Here is an 18,251-nt window from a genome sequence, read left to right as displayed (position 1 = left end):
GGACATACAGCAGATGCCTACTGAGTAACTGTGGAACAGTGGTTCTCAACTGGGGGCGATTCTGACACCCCAGGGGCCACTGGGTGATACCTGGAGACATTTTTGTTTATCACAACTGGGTTCGGGGTGCTGTGGCATCTCACTGGGAGGCCAGGATGCTGCTAAACGGCTTACAGGGCACAGGACAGCCCTCACAGCAAAGAGTTATCTGGCGCCGTACGTCAACAGTGCTGAGGTTCAGAAGCCTTGCTGTAGGTGGATGAAAGTGTGAAATTGTATCTGTAGACACACATGTGATTTGCTGTTCCACTAAAGCAAAGGAGCTGTGGCCGGGGAGCTGACCATCAAGATACCATGGTGACCAAGAGCAGGAACCTCCCAGGTTAAATGAGCCGGCCGTGCCCGGGTCTGATAAGTTGAAAACATTTTATTTCAATTCTATCCTCAGGAGGCAGCATAAATAATCACAGAAGACCACAAAGGTCAATGGGGAAGAAAAAAAAAGCTTCAGAAGTGTGGGGAAGAGGAGATGTGAGCTTACACAGTCTAGCTGCGGGGTCTGGGGGGTGAGGAGACCCTGCTTTAGCTGGCCGAGAGGGTGGAAAAGCCCAAGGGGTCGGGGGGGCTTTCCCTGCCCAGGTCACTGGGGGGGCTTAGGGAGCCCCGCCTCCGCGGATGGATGCTCTGCAGGGCGGCCGTGGGACAAGCAGTGTGAAGCACAATGCATCTAGTAGGTCCTAGCTAATGAGAGAGAAGAGTGGACACCCAGTTCTTGATGCCTGGGCCAGATCTCACCCCTAAACTGTGACTTTTCTAAGAACAGTGTTCATGGACTCCATAGGTAGTGACAAATGAAGGGAGAAAAAGAGGAAAAAAAGAAAATTGTAGAAGACCAAGTGAAATGTGGCATCTCCCAGGGTCCTGTGACCTTGGGCTGCTTTTCAGTTTCTTTATCTGCAAACTGGGGAGAATGCTCCCTTCCTCTGGGAGCCGTGGTGAGGCTCAGATGGGATCCCAAGTGTCGAAGGGCTGTGTAAACTTTAAAGTGCTACCCCCACGTGAGGGGCTGTGGTCATCCTACAACTGTGAGGCTGACCGTGACTGAGAGAGCAGGGCCGAGACATGCACGCGGAGCAGCCCTCGGAGCCATCAGGCCCCTGCTCGGCCGCCCCGGGGCCAGCTCCACCCTTCTCAGCCTCAGCCTCCAGGAGGAAAAGGCCTCATCTCAGAGGGCGTCCCCTGGGGGGTAGGAGCAGAGGGTGGGGGCCAGGAGGACGTGGGGGCACCGAGTGTGAGGAGCCTCGACCGGGCAGTGAGACACATTGGCACTACTGGTGTTGGGAGGCTCCCAGTCCTCTTCCTCCACAGAGACTTGGGCCCTGGTGATGCCCCCGTGGGATTGGCATCTTGATGCAGTGGGAAGGGTCCGGGCCTGCGGTCTGCACACCACTGGTCCTGGTCCTGGGTCCACTGTTCATCTGCTGGGTGACTTAGTGAAGTCACTACCCGACTGCAACCCTCAGTTTTGTCACTTGTAAAATGGAGACACGATTCCCTACCCTGCCTGCTTCACAAAGTCAATGGGAGAAGGGTGTTGCCAGAGCTTTGAAGAGCAGCAGGGGAAAGCAAGGGGGCATTCTGGCCTTGGCGAGCAATCCTCTTAATTCCCTGAAGATAAGAGAGAGGGGGCAAGAGCCAGGAAGGAGCTGGGCTGCTTGCAACCCTTGTCAGGTGAGTGGGCTTCCAGGGCCGCCGGGGGAGAGGGAGGTGGTGGATGGGAGGGAGGACAGCAGATGCCGGCAATCCAGCCCTTACTGTGCGTCCATCAGGGCCGCTGTGAGCCCCAGCAGGGAGCACGGAGATGTCCTGGCAGCCCCCTTTGCAGGGGAAAAGCTCAACCTCTAAGTCTCCTGAGGTCCTGGCTTCCCCCTCCGCTCCCTGGTCCATTGAGGGCACCCCTCGGGGGGTCCGAGGTCTTTGCCAGCCAAGGGGAAGCCGAGGCTCCTGGGGTGGCAGGGGAAGGGGCTGCCAGCCTGGGTCTCCGGGAGAGGCTGGGGGCTTTTGTTAGCATGAAGTCGAGAGGTCAAAGGTCAGCTTCCAGTTCTTGAGGTGGCAGGTGGGGTCCTCAGGCGCTCCCCCAGCTCCAGTCCTGGCTCTGTCTCTGGGGTCACCGGAGAAGGGGAAGTTAAGGGACGAGTAGAAACAACGGAGAGTTCAGCTTAGAAAGCAGCTCAGCCGGGGAGCTAACAGTTCTTGGGGCTGTTGCGCAAGTTTTTCAGTTCCAGCTGTAGCTGCCGAATGCGGATGTCCTTCTGGGCCAGCTCCTCTTTCAACCTCCGAATCTCATCCTGCTGCCGGAAGAACATCCGCAGGAGCTGGGGTGGGTGAGAGAGGGGGCCGGTGAGCCGAAGAGAGCAGGTGAGAAGGTGGCATTTCGAGGGGGCATCCAGACCCCCAACTCCACCCCCATGCCCCTTGCAGCCGCTGTCCTCCTGGCCCAGGCCTCCCACCCCTCCCCCGTTCCGGTGTCCCAGGTGACTCAGGTCACTGCCGCTCTCCTTTCTCCAGATTCAGCTCATGGCTCCCACCCACGTCCACCCCCAGTCCGCACCGTGAGGCAGAGAAGAAAAGCTCTGGCATATGCAGACCCGCCTCGGGCACTGATCCAGGGTCACTGAGGAAGGGATGGGTCCACACAGGCCAGTTTTCCAAATAACCCAAGCTCACCCTTTTAGGGCTTCAAACCGAATACTTCATTTACCTACCACTCGGAATAGAAAGCTTTCTAAAATGTTTTGCATCCTTCTCTTCTTAACGAAGCTCGGGATACAGAATGGAATCCAGCTTTATTTCCTGCTGACAGGGGACTAGCACAGGGCACCAAGGTCTGCACCAGCCATCGCTGGAGTGGCCATGAGCAAAGCACGGGAATCTGACAGACCCTCGCTTAGACGGCTCCCTGGATTAACCAGCCTCTCCATTTCTTCCATAAAACAGACTGACTGACGCCCGCAAAACACAGCCTCCACAGGCTCCCGGAGGACCCCACACACTTGAGCTGAAAGTTACCAACAAGCAGTCGTGTTGGTCCTCAAACTGCCTAGTGTGAGTTGCATCTGTTTTTGTATAATGATTGCATAGTTTAATTAAATATGACATAAACTGATGCAATAGGAATACAAAAAGAGAGTTGCTGTTTCTATAAAAATTAAGTTGAATGCATTCGTGAATCCTGAAGAAGGGGGTGCTAAGAAAGTTGTAACTGAAATAGGTGTGGATGATATACACATAAAAGATTGGGGAATATTCTATATCTTGATTGTATGGTAGTGGTTACACAGCTGTAGGCATATGTCAAAACTCATGGAACTGTACACTACAAAGGATGAATTTTACCGTAGGTCAATTACACCTCAATAAACCTGTCTTAAAAAAAAACCCCGAGGGACTTCCCTGGTGGTCCAGTGGCTAAGACTCCACGCTCCCAATGCAGGGGGCCTGGGTTCAATCCCTGGTCAGGGAACTAGATCCCACACACCACAACTAAGAGTTCACATGCCACAGCGAAGATCCCACATGCCATAACTAAGACCCGGAGCAGCCAAATAAATAAATAAATATTAAAAAAAAACCAAAAACTGGGGAAAACTTTGAAAAAACAAGGGCTTTGTTTTCAGATTGATTTTAAGTTCCACCTAAAAGAAACTGAAACTGGAAACTGGAGTTAAAGTGTGATTTATTTGACAAAGACATAGCAGATCCCAACTGGGACGTCCTCAAAGAAAAGGTCTTGGTCCTACATCAAAACGTGTGGAATGAATGTATATGTTTTATATTTTAAATGAAAATAAATTGTTTAAAGAATATATATATATCATTTTTGTGATTCTCTCCTTTAACTGACTTTTTCTTTTTATTAACCAACAAACCAGTCCTGGTTACATCTGTTCAGAGGGATGCTATGGTGTTTGCCCTGCACTAAGTGATTCTACACACTCCTGTGCCTTCCAAGTTCTCAAAGTTTCTCTGTATAATTTTTTGGATCCGCTTTTGTTTAAAAAACAGATTTACTGAAGTGTAATTCATGTACCATAAATTTCACTCATTTTAAGTCAATTCAGTGAGTTTTAGTAAAATTACAGAGCTGTACAACGATGTCTTCTCCCGTGTCAAGCTACCTGTTGTCTCTTCACACTTAGACCAATGTGTCTACTGTTCACAGCCCCATTATCTCACTGGTTGCTTCCAGTCTTCTGTGCTGATTAAAATTGTGGGTAAAACCAGAGTAACAGGCTCTGAGCAAAATTTTTTTCCCAACAAGCAAACTATCCAGGCTGTAGTGTAGAGAGATTATGGCATCTGTGTTGTCTGCTCAGCGACCCTTTAAAATATTTCTCCAGGTCCTTTATTCTGATTGATATAGACAAATCCATAGCTAAAGGTTACTCATTGTAACTGCTATTCACCCTGCCTCTCCACACCCAGTACTAGAACCAACTTCAGGTTCTTGTTATGGCCCTGGGCTATCGCAGCAATTCAACTATGTCTACCTTCTCAAGGTACTTAAAGAAAAAAAAATTTTTTTTTTAATGGAAAACAAAAACAAGTACCCATCATCCAATTTCAGCAAATAACATGTGACCACTCTTCTTTTTTTTTTACTTTTTGGCCGTTTCACGTCGCATGCGGGATCTTAGTTCCCTGACCAGGGATCGAACCTGCACCCCCTGCAATGGAAGCACGGAGTCTTAACCACTCTTGCTTCGGCTTTACTCTTACCTACTTCCCCTGTACCACCCTCCTCGTGATTATTTTGAAGCAAATCCCATTGATCACATGGTCTCATCCAGCCTTAGAAATCTGAACATCCCTCTGTAATGGCACATAAACATATTTTATAGCAATTATCAATTTACCTGCCAATTTCACCTTTAAGACTGTGAGGTCCCAGAGGTTAGGAATGGTCTTACTTTTATGAATAACAGTGATAATTATAAGTTGGTGTGACAAGAGAGCCTGTAAGATGGCCCCATGTTACTCTCTCCTTTCATGGGTAGACGGGACCTAGTAACTTGCTTCAAATGAATAGAATATGGCAGACATGATGGTACGTCATTTGCAAGGGGAGTTGACAAAAAGACTGTGGCTTCCATCTTGGACACCCTCTCTTCCTCACTGCCATGCTGTGAGCAGCCCTGTGGAGATGTCCATATGGCAAGGACCTGAGGAAGGCATCTGGCCGACAGCCCTTGAGGGACTGAGATCCTTAGTCCAATGACCTGTGAGGAAATAAGTCTTGCCAGCAACCAAGTGAGTGAACCTGGAAGCAGATCCTTCCACAGGTGAGTCTTCAGATGTGACTGCAGCCCTGGCTGACGGTTCACACCCTCATGAGAGACCTTGAGCCGCGGGCACCCACAGATACTCAGAGATAATAAATGTTTGGGGTTTAAGTCCCTAAGTCTTGGGGTAATTTGTTACATGGTAATTGAGAGCTAATACAGTTAGCCTCTTTATGCATTTAATGTGAGCAGGAAGAGTGCTAGATACTTAGCAATGGCCTCTTTTTTTTTTTTTTAATTTATTTATTTATTTATTTTTGGCTGTGTTGGGTCTTCGTTTCTGTGCGAGGGCTTTCTCTAGTTGTGGCAAGCGGGGGCCACTCTTCATCGCGGCGTGTGGGCCTCTCACCACCGCGGCCTCACTTGTTGTGGACCACAGGTTCCAGACGCGCAGGCTCAGTAACTGTGGTTCACGGGCCCAGCTGCTCTGCGTCATGTGGGATCTTCCCAGACCAGGGCTCGAACCTGTGTCCCCTGCATTGGCAGGCAGACTCTCAACCACTGCACCACCAGGGAAGCCCAGCAATGGTCTCTTTAATGCTCACAGCATTTCATATCCCCATTTTACCGTGAGGAAATGGACTTAGGAAAGTCAGGAAACATGTTCAGGCACAGCCAGGAAATGAGAGAGCTAGGATCCAAATGCAGGTGGGTCCCTGCAGCCATCTCCACTGCAGCTGCATCAAGCCCAGTGCCTGGCACATGGTGGGCATTCCGTGTATCCTGGCTGAGCTGAACTACGCTGGTGCCAGGGACCGAGGGTGTGGCTGGAAGGAGAGGCCTCTGGGGGGCGTGGACAAGGCTCAGCTCCGGTTACCCCTGATGAGCTGCTCCCTTTCCAAATGGTACAAAGAGTACTTTCATCAACACACAGCCTCTTCCACAAAAACAGGAAATCATCAGACCCCGCTGCTGCTGCCATGCCAGGGAGGAAAGCAGTGCTGTAATGCATGAGGCTGGCTTTCCCCATGAGCCAGGAATTTATAACTCCAGATGACAGCGACATTCTGAAATGGATTCACGAGGGGACACGTAACTCTGGGTTCGCGGGTTTGAGGGGCATCAATATCCCTACCATAGCCCAGCCTCTAGCTATTGGGGTCAGAGGCAATGGAAGCCAACAGCAGGCTACTTATGGTATTTGTCAGAGAAAGAAAAATGCCTCAGAACGGAGCTAGCTTAAAGGCCTGAAGCCCATAATTGAAATGCAAAGGTCTCGCTCTGCCAGGATGTGTGGCAGCAATAACTTATATTCCTTACCTCATTCTCTGTCCTGGGTGGGACATTTTCTAATAAATCTATTCCGTTGACCACAACGCTCTTCTTTTCTTTGATGGGAGCCTTGAATACCATTTTGGGGGACTTCTTATAGCCTTCTTTCAAAGACATCAGCACAGGATCTAAGAAAGGCAAGGGACGTTTTCTCACTGACAATTCCATGGACTGTCAAGCGATGGTGGCTCTCACTTAACACCACGCCTGACAGTCGGCTGAGTGTGAGGGCAAGTTCAATGAGGAGGATATGCAAGGGGAAGGGGGTGGGCTAGACCGAATGCCGAGGTTGCAGTCTCCTAGCCTCTTCTGGGAAGCCCACCCCTTGCGGTACCTCGGTTGATGCCTCCCAGCCACTCATCGGGGGTCAGAGCTGGCTCTGTGCCCGGCGTCATGGGGTAAATGTCTTCCTGGTAGGAATCCGACTGCAGCGGGGGAAGCAGAAGAGTGGACAGATGGGGGGCTGCTGAGAAAGCCCCTGCTCTCCAGTCAGATTCTCTTCTTTGCTGACACCCAACCGCATACCTGCTGCCCTGCCTCCAGCCTGGCCTTTGTACTCACAGTGTCTCCCATTTGGAATTCCCACCTTGCCTTCCGTAGCCAGCCAACCTGTCCTCACCTTGGAGCGGCCTCCATCCCCCACCCCAATCCACAGGAAAAGGGCTCCTTCTTCCGGGCTCCGCCAGGCTTACAGTCAGTGGCGAGAAAGCTAGGCTTCAATGCCAGGGGCCCTTTGGAGCCAGCCCAGCCCCACTCACCCTCCGGGGCACGATCATGGAGATAGGCTCAATCAGGCCCTTGAGAGTCACCAGCTTGTAGAATCGGAACACCTCGCAGGCAGACACATCCAGCCCGTGCTTGGGCATAACCCCTGTGGACAGGCATACATACAGCTACATGGGGTCCCGGGAATCCCCCCTCAGCGCCCCTCCTTCCTGATGACCTTGGCCAGGGGAAAGGCACAGGTGGAGGGCACTACGTTTGGAGGCAATGACCCATACAGTAGACAGGAGGGGGCTGGGGGCTTCCTGAGTCAGGCTCTGTCTCTGGGTGGTAACTTCTCAAATAAGCCCCGTGGGCCAGACCTGCCTCACCAAGGGGCACGCTATAGATTTGGGGCCTTTGAGAACTGGAAGAGGCTGCAGAACTATTTGAATCTAATCCATTCTTTTTACAGATGAGACTCTTGAGGGTCAGAGGGGAAGGGGCTTCTGCCCGAGGTCACACAGTGTTGTCACTGTATAAGCCACAGAGACCATCACCTTCTGAAATGAACTGGTTTCCCGAAGCCTCTGTGCCCCCAGTCTTCAGAGAGAAAGAAGGAGGGAGAAAGCTTTCCCCGTGCACCCCAGAGGTTTAAACGCAGCCCAAGACTGCCGTTCCGTCATGTGTCTTATAGGATCGACAGGGGTGCATGTGTGCATGTATGTCTGCGTGGGCACAAGATACAACATCCCCAACAGCTGCATCTGCTGAACACCGGCTGGGGCAGCAGTGCAGTGTGGGGTTAGGAACACAAGCTTTGGGGTGGGACAGAATCCTGGGTCTGAATCCCGACTCTCTCCTCTTTCTGGCCGGGAGTCCTTGGGCAAATCACTGCTCTCTGAGCTCCAGCTTCCCTGGTTGCCTAGAGGAGTCCAGTAGTGGCCCCTCATGAGATGGTTGGGGGACTGAGTGCGAAGATGCTTGTTAACTGCCCGGCAGTGATGAGCACAGATGACATTAGTTTCTTTCTCCATGATGTGAATGTGAGTTAAGGTTCTACCTCTCCTCGGCTGGAGCGGAAGGCCGCTCTTCCAGAGAAGGGAATTCCAGGAGCTGGAGGGAAGTGGCATCATGGTACCAAGTGAAGCCAGCAGACTTGGGTTTGAATCCTGGCTCTGCCACCTAGGAGCTATGTGACCTGCCCGGGGTGAGTGACAAAGCCACTTGGAACCTACGAAAAGTGCCTGGTTCGTGGCAAATGCTCAACAGTGGCCACAGGTGAGGAGGACAAGGAGAAATAGCTATCCTCAGTCCCCCCTCCCTCCTCTCCTCCCCACGTCCTGCTGACCCAACTTTCTAAACATCTCCTGGATCCATCCTCATCTCCTCACCCCCATGCCATCCCCCTAGTTACCATCCTCTCTTGCCTAGAAGTCCACAGTGGCCTCCTAACTGGTCTCTCTGCCTCCCTCCTGCCCTTTCAAGATCCATTCTCCCTACAGAAGCCAGAGCAATCTTAAACCAACCTTTCAGATCACATCACACTGTCCCACTCCCACCTACCCATCCACCCAAGAAAAAGAAAATTCTACGAGTTCCCGGTGAAACCCCAACTCCTTCCCCTGGGTGATGGTTAATGTCAGTGGGCTCAGTAAAGTACAGGGCCCTCCCCAATGTGGGTGGGCATCTTCCAATCCATCGCAGGACTGAATAGAACAAAGGCCAGAGGAAGGAGGAATTTGCCCTTTTTTCCCTGACTCGCTGCTTGCGCTGGGACATCTCGTCTCATCCCCTGCCCTTGGACTGGGATTCACACCATCGGCTCCCTCGGGTCTCAGGCCTTCAGACTTGAGCTGGATTACACCACCGGCTTTCCTGGGCCTCCAACTTGCAGAGGGAAGATCGTGAGACTTCTCAGCCTCCATAATCACGTGAACCAAATCCTTGCAATTCCCCTTTTATAAATATACTTGGTTGTTTCTCTGGAGAACTCTAATATACCCTGTCTAATGCATCCCATGGGATCTGGCCCCTGCACACCTCTCCAGCTTAATCCCCTAACACTTACCCATCTTCTGCATGTTTATGCTTAGCCACACTGACCTCCCTTCTGTTCCTAGAACATGCCACGCTCTTTCTGGCCTCAGGGCCTTTGCACTAACTGTTCTTTCTGCTGGCACTACTCTTCCCCTTTCCTGCCTTTCGGATCTCAGTTTAAAATGTCACCTCCACAGCAAGGCTTCCCCAGACCACCTGGTCTAAAACAGCCCCTGTCACTCTCTGTTCTATTACCCCATTTGATTCTCTTCTTAGAACTTAATACCATCCAATATTTTCCTCACTTATTTGTTTACTGTCTGTCTGTCCCTCAGTGGGATGTGAGTGAGGCTGTGTTCTGTTTTATTTATCACTTTACCCTTGGACTAGTCCAGGGTCTGGCACAGTCCAGGGTCTGGCACACAGCTGGTACCCAGTACATGTTTGTTGAATGACTACATGAATACATGTAGTCATTCAACAAATGACATTCAACTACATCACCATGAATGACCATGGTGATGGTCTCTGTGGATGATACAGTGACAACACTGTGTGACCTCGGGCAAAAGCCCCTTCCCCTCTGACCCTCAATAGTCTCATCTGTAAAAAGAATGGATTGGATTCAAATAGTTCTGCAGCCCCTTCCAGTTCTCAAAGGCCCCAAATCTATAGTAGGAGCAGGAGGAGCCAGGTACTCTGCCAGGTGTTTTGTATACATGATCTCTAAGCTTTACAACAGCCCTTCAAGGTAGGTTTAATTATCCCCATTTTACAGACGAGGAAACTGAGACTCAGAGGGGTTAAGGACACAGTTGAATCAGAATATAAACCTAGCTTGGACTCCAAAGTCCACGCTGCTTGTTATACTATTTGATGATGGGGTGACAGTGAGGGAGGTGGGGATGACAGAGCCCTGGGGAAGGGTGAAGTCAGTGGAATGGTCATTCGGACCTCAGGCATATCTCTGGGTCTCCATTTTGCTGTTGGTCCCTGAGAGGGGTCCTTGGGCCCCTCCAGCCCTGATGTCTCTGAAGCTGGCCCTCAGGCCGTGTCCATAATCCCAGATCCTCAGAGGGACAAAGCCAGACTCAAATTCTAAGGAGAGGAGGGAACAGAGCCCCTGAAGAGATTTCTTCCCCTGGGTGATTTGGACCCCAAATGGGGGACTGCTGAATCGGACGCACGGCCAGTGTGAGTCACTGGGCATGAAGATTTCATTGTAAGGCTTTAGTGGTGGGAGAGTGTGGGGCGTGAAAGACGGACTCACTACACTCCTCAATCCTGGAGCCCTCTATGGGATTTGCCTGAGAACCTGGGGATGCAGTGAGGGGGACACCCTGGAATTCCTCCTGTCTTCTCAGGCAGGGACAGAGCTGCTCTGGGGGACTGAGGGTCCTGACTTCCCAGAGGCTTCAGGAAGGGACCTGCTCCTGGACCCCATTCTGACCTTTAGTTACTGAACCTCCTCCCACCATGTCAGAACAACAACGGGCTTTGGCCTCCCCATCTGCAAATGGGAATGGAGGTACCGCGCACACCCCTGCAGGCTGCTGATGGCCAGAGATGGCAGGAGACACCAAGCACCACGGGCTGACGGAGCCGGTCTTCAGGCTGGCTGAAGAAGGGCAGGCTGACCTTCACAGGGCAGCACCCAGAGGTTCTATTCTGACCTGCCCATGAGCCGTGGCCTCCTGAGTCTGACTTTTCATTTTGGGGGCAGGGTGGCCCAAGAGCCAAATTCCAGTCTCTCCTTCTACAGCCTAACAACCGCGAGAGCCCCCGGACCCCCTTACCGAGGCCTTTCTGCGGGGCTGGGGAGCGGAACTCCATGAGGTAACTCAGGTAGGGCTTCTCGGTGCTGATCTCGTAGTACCTGATGTTTCCATCTCCCTAGGGGCCGGGTGTGGGGAGGGAGGTGAGGAAGGAAGAGAGGAAGGGGCGGGCTCAGCAGGTCCTGGTCCAGCGGGCTGCTGAAAAGAGCCTCTGCCATGACTCCGAGATGGTCAAAAGACCAGGGAGGCCTGGCCTCTAGGCCCCCAGTGGGGCTGCCATAGGGGACTTGCTGGGGGTGGTGGGGTGGAGGTCGGGTGCTGTGTGTGTGCGTGCACGGTCACGGGCCTATAGACAGACTTTCTAACAAGATCTCCTGGCAGGTGCCTCCAATCCCATCATTAGGGATGATTCACGTCAGGCTCTGATCCTTATTCCCAAGTAAAACCCCACTCCAATCCACCCCTGAAGGAATTCTCAGTCACTGACACCTCAGCAGAATGAGTGTCCGACTTGAGGGTAGGTTTTGACGGAGGAGGGTAAGACCCATGTTGGGTCAGGGGAAGGGCAGAGAGGTTAGGCTCTTCTTGGGAGGTAGGGCAGGAGCGGAGGCCCAGTGGGGGCAGGGTTCTCCCACAGGCTGTCCCTGTCCCTCCCCCACCTTCTCCTACCTTTCCAGCCAGGTAGAGCATGTGTGTGTCAGCGTCGTAGAAGGGGAACAGGAGGCCGGAGAGCCCATCAATTTCCTCCTCGATCAGGGGCATGGACAGGTCCTCCTGCGGGCCGGGGGCCAGTATCAGCCCGTATCCAGGCAGGATGGCACCTCGCCTTCCCCAATCCCAGCAAAGCCCCCAGAGTAACAACGCTTTGATGTTGCCCCACCCGCTCCGGCCTCCCTGCGGCTGACCTGGTCCCAGAGGGCGATCTGTCTCGTGTTCCACCTGGAGACCCCCGTCGTGAGAAGCCGCTTCGTGTTTCCCAGGAAGACCACCCGGTTCACTCTGTGGTTTTTGCAGTTCGCCTCCTGGCAGGGACAGAGAGCTGGTGAGCCAGGCCCCAGACACTAGGGTACTGGACTGGGCTGCCTGGTGGCCCCCAAACATACGTCCATGTCCTAATCCCCGGAACCTCTGGGTCATCCACGGGGGCCCTAAATGCCATTGCAAGGGTCCTTATTTAGAAGAGAGAGGCAAAGGGAGATTCCACAGACGCAGAAAGGAGAAGGCAGTGTGACCACGGAGGCAGAGATTGGAGAGGTGAGGCCACAAGCCAAGGAAGCCACCAGAAGCCGGAAGAGACCAGGAAGGCTTCTCCCCTAGAGCCGCCAGAGGGAGCCGGACTTCCGGCCTCCAGAACTGTTGGAGGATCAATTTCTGTTGTTGTAAGGCACCCCGCTTGTGGTAGTTTGTCACAGCAGCCACAGGAAACGACTACAGGTGCTGTGGAGAAATGGAGGCCGGGGACCAAGAAACCAGGCCTCGCTGCCAGGTCCCAGAGCGGATGGGGGATGGGGAAGGAGGGAACTAACTGGACCAAGTCCCAGGCAGGGCCTGAGCTGGGCTGGGTGCCAGGTGCTCTCTCCAAGGCATCTCTGAACTGTCACAAGGACAGTTCTACTGCAAGGACTCTCTGAGGATGGGGCGCTCGAGGCTCAGGAGGCCGGGGACTCAGGCCGGTTCACTGCGGGGTGACTCACTTCACCGGGGACTCCTTCTAACTGGGCCATCCTCTGCCTTCTCTCCTGCCTCTGGACCCATGACACCTCCTTTTCCTCCTAACACATGGCGGCCCTTTGCCAGGATGAGTCAGCGTGAGGCAGGAGCCAGAGGCTGGTGGAGCAGTGCAGAGACCCAGGCTGGCGTCACTTGCTCTGGATTTTAGTTCCAAGTTCTGCCGAAAAAGTGTAACCCTGGAGGAGTCCCTCACCCTCTCTGGGCATGTGTCCACAGCTGTGAGAAGGAGGTTGGGGTCTCTGCTCTCTTACATCTTTTCTGCTTGGCATGGGCTCTGCAGTCCAACTGTCCGGGTTTGAATTCTAGCTCCTCCTGTAACTGTGAGATTCAGGTCAGCCCCTCTCCAAGGGGCAGCGTTTCCATGTGGGAAATGGGAAGAGTAACAGTACCCACCTCAGAGGATTAAATGAAGGGACGATGGGGAGCCCCTGGCACGGTGCATGCCACACAATGAGCTCTGAGTAAATGGTGGCTAATACTAATGACACTAATAACTATGGCGATTATTGTTTGTAGTAGTAGTAGTAGATGACATTCTGGTCCTGCAATATTGGCTTTTTCCAAGATAAACACAACCAGGTCACACACCAATCTTTCTTGTGTTAGGAGGTAAACCTCAGATTTCATCCAAATTTTCCATCCCATCTAGCGCCATGACTGGCACGCAGTAGGTGCTCAAGAAATGTAAATTTCTTACTCCCAAATGACATCTAATCCCTTCCTCAGAGTTAAGACCCAGAGTCAAAGACCAAAACTGGAGCGAAGTTCACCATCCACCTCCCCTCTTGGAGCTGTTCCTGGGACTGGCACCCCGAGCCCCTCTCTCCAGGCTCGTCCCATGCACGTGGCTGGGCAGTGAGTCCCAAGTCCCCTCCTCCTGTGCCTACGATGGTCAACACCCAGGGATTCATGCGCTGAAGGGGGTTACCAGTTTGGCCCCCAGAGCAGGCAGAAGAATCACATCTGGGGAGAGGGGTGGAGTCTGTGGGAAGGCTACTGAGGTCCCTCCGCTTCCAGAACAAGGCAGGGCTCCTATGAGCGGAGAAGGGCCCAGAACAGATGGGGTGGTCCCCAGAGGTGCAGGCCAGGTGCTCGGGAGAGGGGAGCTGGCACAGCCTTTCCCTCCAGGGCTGGCTGAAGGCAGAGCCCCGGGTCCCAATACCTTTCCTTCCCCTCGAGAAAGATGCGGGGCTTCACCTGCAGAACGCGGCCGGAGCGGGGCTCGATCACACGCAGCTTCTTGTCCTTGCACGTGGTGGTAAGCAGGCTGCCGTCAGTGTTGAAGGACATGCAGAGGATCACGTCCGAGTGGCAGTCTATCATCTTCACCGGTTCGCCCACGTCCAGGTTCCAGATGAGGACCTGGGAGGGCGGACACACAGGAGGCGGGCTCAGCCCTGCTGCTGCCGGCACGGGGCGGCTGTCCCCAGTCTGCACCCGATGGCCCTGGGAGAGACGCCCCATGCAGGGTTGGATGTGCTGGGATGCGGGATGGTGTCGGTGGGTTCTATATCAAAGGCTGATGTGCCCCTGTCACACAAATCCACAACTATCCTTGGGCAGATCCCAGCCCCAGCCTGGGCTCAGTTTCTGCTTCTAGCAAGAAGGGTGAGTGTTCCTGGCCAGGTTCCACTGGCTGGCACACCTCTTTTGAGGGCATGCCTGGGGGTAGGGGCTGGGGCTCCATTCTCCCCACCAGCAGCTTTGGATGCTTCTTTTTCCTACTAGGAGGGCAGCAGCCACTTCTTGGTTAAGAAGTGGCCAGGTAGAGAGTGTGGGCAGGGAGTGGGCATTCTTCTCCAATGTATCAGTGCCGGAGAAGGCAGTAAAGATGCCTCCAGCCTCTGCGAACCCCAGGAATGACGGGCGCACAGAAGATGCTCAGCTGTGTTGTTGAATGAGCGAATGAATGGATGTGACAATACTGGTTAACAGGCTCGGGAAAGTAACAGTGCTCCCTACAGGCCCCCCAGAGTGCCCTTCTCTCTCCCTCCACTTCCCCGCTGAGTCGGCTCTGGCCACAGTGCCCACCGGCTGCCCACCTTGTAGTCATAGCCGGCACTGAACAGGATGTTGTTGGTGGTAGGGTGCCACTCGACCAGCCCCACGCGCCGGCTGTGCCCATGCAGTTCCAGAAGAGCCTCCGTCATGTTCCGCTTCAGACCGCCCTCGGGGATCTCCCAGATCCGCACCTGCAGAGGGGATGGAGGGCCTCGGCTGGCTGGGCAGGGCCAGGAGAAGCCCCTGCTGCCCTCTTCCTCAGACACCAGGCTTTCGGAGATCTGCCTAGTAAGGTACCTCCTGGCCAGGGTGGTGGGCAGAGCCCGACTGAGGCCTGGGGGGATGTTGCAGGGTGTGGCTAGAGAGAAAAGAGACCATCTCCTCTGTGCCTTTGGGAGGGTTTTCTCCAAGAAGTCTCTGCAGACCTTGGCGACTGTTCTTACTGGCATATCGTTATTGTTATTGTCTAGCCAGGCCCAGAGGATCACACATGGAGCAGCTTTTAGCAAGTGCTGTATTCAAAGCCTATCTCTGCTTCCCTTCCACACCCTTCTAATAGTGCCTTCAGCCCCAGCGCCTCTGTTTGTACCACATGGCCTGTCCCTCACTCTGTTCCCCACTCGGGATGGACACCTGAGCAGAGGGAAACCCATCTGGGAGACTGGGAGGCCCAGAGTCTCTCCTGAAAGATGATGAACCGAGGGGCAGAGACCGATGAGATGCTGGAGCCTGAGCCGAAAGGATGCAGAGCCTGGATGCAGCTATTATCAGTCTTATGGATGCTGATAAAGAAGCAAAGAAGAGAGAGGAGGGTGCAACTCATGGAGAGAAGCAGAGAGAAGCAATCATGTGGCTCCAGAGAGAGAGAAACTGAGCAATTCCTCTGCGATCTTTGAATAACCCCCTGATGATTTAAGTTAACGCTGGTAGGCTTCTGTTTCTCAAGCCAAGCATACCCTGCAAGTTTCAACTGTTTCATCTATAAATGGAGGGGGCGGGGAGAGTCTTTGCCTTGCCTTGCCTACTGGCAGAATAAAATAAGATACTGGTTGTAAAAGTTTGTAAACTATAAAGTGCTCTAAAGACCTATGGAATTATAGTTCTTGTTATAATTGTTATCATCATCATTAATGCTATTTATTATGATCTAACTGGGTGGAGAAGTCATGTGACTATAGCTCAGGACACCTTTAACACAAACGTTTTGAAAATCTGAACTCCACCCTTGCTAGTAAGGAGAAAAACAGGGAAGACAGCTTTGAGATACCATTTATAATCTTCTAACACAGCCAACTGAAAGAAAAAAAAAACAGTGTTGACAAGATTATACTGGAACTTATAGATTCAGTTGGTGTTGGTAGTATTACAAATCAGAGTAACTCTGTTTTGGAAGCAATTCGGCAATCTTTAGTAGGAACAACAGAGACATTTGTATTATATTCCTTGATCTAGTAATTTCACTCTTAAAATTCAAAATAAGCCCAAATCTCCATGCATGAAGATGTTCATTGCAATACAGAAAATTCAGAAATACTCCAAGTGACCAACATTAGGGAAACAATTTAATATGTCATAGCAATATGGAATATTAGCCATTTGATGATAATTCTGAAGGCTATGAATGTTAAAGAAAGCCAAAGGCAGTCCCGAAGACAGGGGAGCAAGGCTGGGAACGGGGGGTACCTCTAAGGGAATTCCCTTGTGGGTTTCCCTTCTTGGTGCTTTACCCTCAGACTGTAGAAATGAGTATGTCCCACATGTATGTTCCCCCGAAGACCCAGCTCGGCACATGTAGACCACGGGAGGCTCCAGGTCCGGTCAAGGTCAGGTGCACCCTTAGGAGCACCATTCTCAGTTTCAAAAACATACTTGAGAAAAAGTTTATAATTAGGGGACAGTTCGAGGTTTTCCTGTCCTCATTGAATCGTCTCCTGTGGTTGCTCCAGCTCTCCAGGAAAGCCCAACACTTACATAAGCCTGCATGGTGGCAGGAGCCTGGGGGAGGGAGGTGATGGAAAGGGGGCCCAGCATGCCCTATGGTCTTTCCCCGACAGCCCTGTGCAAGGGCCTTCCGAGATGAGGTGTCGTCTGGAAATGGCAGGGAGGGTGGAGTGGGGACCAAGGTAGATGACTCAGTAGTCACCAATAAGACACACATTCTTCTTGTCCCCAAATGTTCCAGAGGAAGGTGACCCTTGAAGAGCGGAGACTAATGCTTGTGTTACACACACACACACACATACACATCATACATACAATACCTCCCCCATCCTCCGCATGTCTTTCTTTTTTACCCAAAGGTATGCTTATGATACATGTATTTCTGCAACTTGCTTTTCTCATGTAACAAGAGCTAGTGGGCATTTTTCCACACCACTACACATGGCTCTACCTTATCTTTTTTTTTTTTTTTTTATAAATTTTATTTATTTATTTATTTATGGCTGTGTTGGGTCTTCGTTTCTGTGCAAGGGCTTTCTCTAGTTGCGGCGAGCGGGGGCCACTCTTCATCGCGGTGCGCGGGCCTCTCACTATCGCGGCCTCTCTTGTTGCGGAGCACAGGCTCCAGACGCGCAGGCTCAGTAATTGTGGTTCACGGGCCTAGTTGCTCCGTGGCATGTGGGATCTTCCCAGACCAGGGCTCGAACCCGTGTTCCCTGCATTGGCAGGCGGACTCTCAACCACTGCGCCACCAGGGAAGCCCTCTACCTTATCTTTTTAAGAGGCCAGAGGGACGCCTGTTATGTGGCCATGCCGTGATGGATTTAATCAACTTCTGTTAATGGACACCTGGGCTCTGCCCACTTTTTTCACTGTTACAATTCATTCTATGATGATCAGGCCTGTCATACAAGTTTGTGCATGACTCTGAGTATTCCTGTAGGACACATGCCTAGAAGTGTTTCACTTTTTTAGTTACTGTAAAATTGTCCTCAAAAGCTGTCCCAGGGACTTCTCTGGTGGCGCAGTGGTTAAGAATCCCCTTGCCAATGCAGGGGACACGGGTTCGAGCCCTGGTCTGGAAAGATCCCACATGCCGCGGAGCAACTAAGCCCATGCGCACAACTACTGAGCCCATGTGGCTAGAGCGCCTAGAGCCCATGCTCTGCAACAAGAGAAGCCACCGCAATGAGAAGCCCGCGCACTGCAAAGAAGAGTAGCCCCTGCTCACCGAAACTAGAGAAAGCCTGCGCGCAGCAACAAAGACCCAACGCAGCCAAAAATAAAACATTTAATTTAATTTAAAAAAAAACTTAAAAAAAAAAAAAACTGTCCCAGTTTTTACCAGCAGAGTCTGAGACTGTTTCTTTATCCATGTCTCTAAAACTATACCTTCGAAAACAGGTTTTTGCACATCAGATCAAAAATGCCATCTCCCTGTTGCTTG

The 18,251-nt window shown here is 52.1% G+C and overlaps 1 protein-coding gene across 4 annotated transcripts in view; it reads right to left on the bottom strand.

Moving 5' to 3' along the window:
• Positions 1 to 409: 409 nt before the first annotated feature.
• CORO2B (coronin 2B) overlaps positions 410 to 18,251 on the bottom strand; it is a gene marked incomplete at its 5' end in the record, with an annotated part of 142,619 nt that continues 124,777 nt past the window's right edge. For 3 of the 4 annotated variants that reach the window (XM_082450954.1, XM_082450952.1, XM_082450953.1), the window contains 9 exons: positions 410 to 2,375; positions 6,603 to 6,742; positions 6,949 to 7,039; positions 7,373 to 7,485; positions 11,153 to 11,249; positions 11,801 to 11,905; positions 12,037 to 12,153; positions 14,060 to 14,224; positions 14,905 to 15,054. In XM_082450954.1, coding sequence (XP_082307080.1) covers positions 2,244 to 2,375; positions 6,603 to 6,742; positions 6,949 to 7,039; positions 7,373 to 7,485; positions 11,153 to 11,249; positions 11,801 to 11,905; positions 12,037 to 12,153; positions 14,060 to 14,224; positions 14,905 to 15,054 — 1,110 coding nt within the window. In that variant the 3' untranslated portion in view covers positions 410 to 2,243. Of the gene's footprint in view, positions 2,376 to 4,647; positions 6,350 to 6,602; positions 6,743 to 6,948; positions 7,040 to 7,372; positions 7,486 to 11,152; positions 11,250 to 11,800; positions 11,906 to 12,036; positions 12,154 to 14,059; positions 14,225 to 14,904; positions 15,055 to 18,251 lie in introns of those variants that run through there. The other variant, XM_082450951.1, reaches the window with a different exon arrangement.

The sequence above is a fragment of the Balaenoptera physalus genome (genome assembly GCF_965194825.1).
Source record: "Balaenoptera physalus genome assembly, chromosome: 2".
NCBI classification, from domain to species: Eukaryota; Metazoa; Chordata; class Mammalia; order Artiodactyla; family Balaenopteridae; genus Balaenoptera; species Balaenoptera physalus.
Note: the sequence above shows the minus strand (reverse complement) of the source record. Positions and strands in the feature narration are given on the sequence as shown.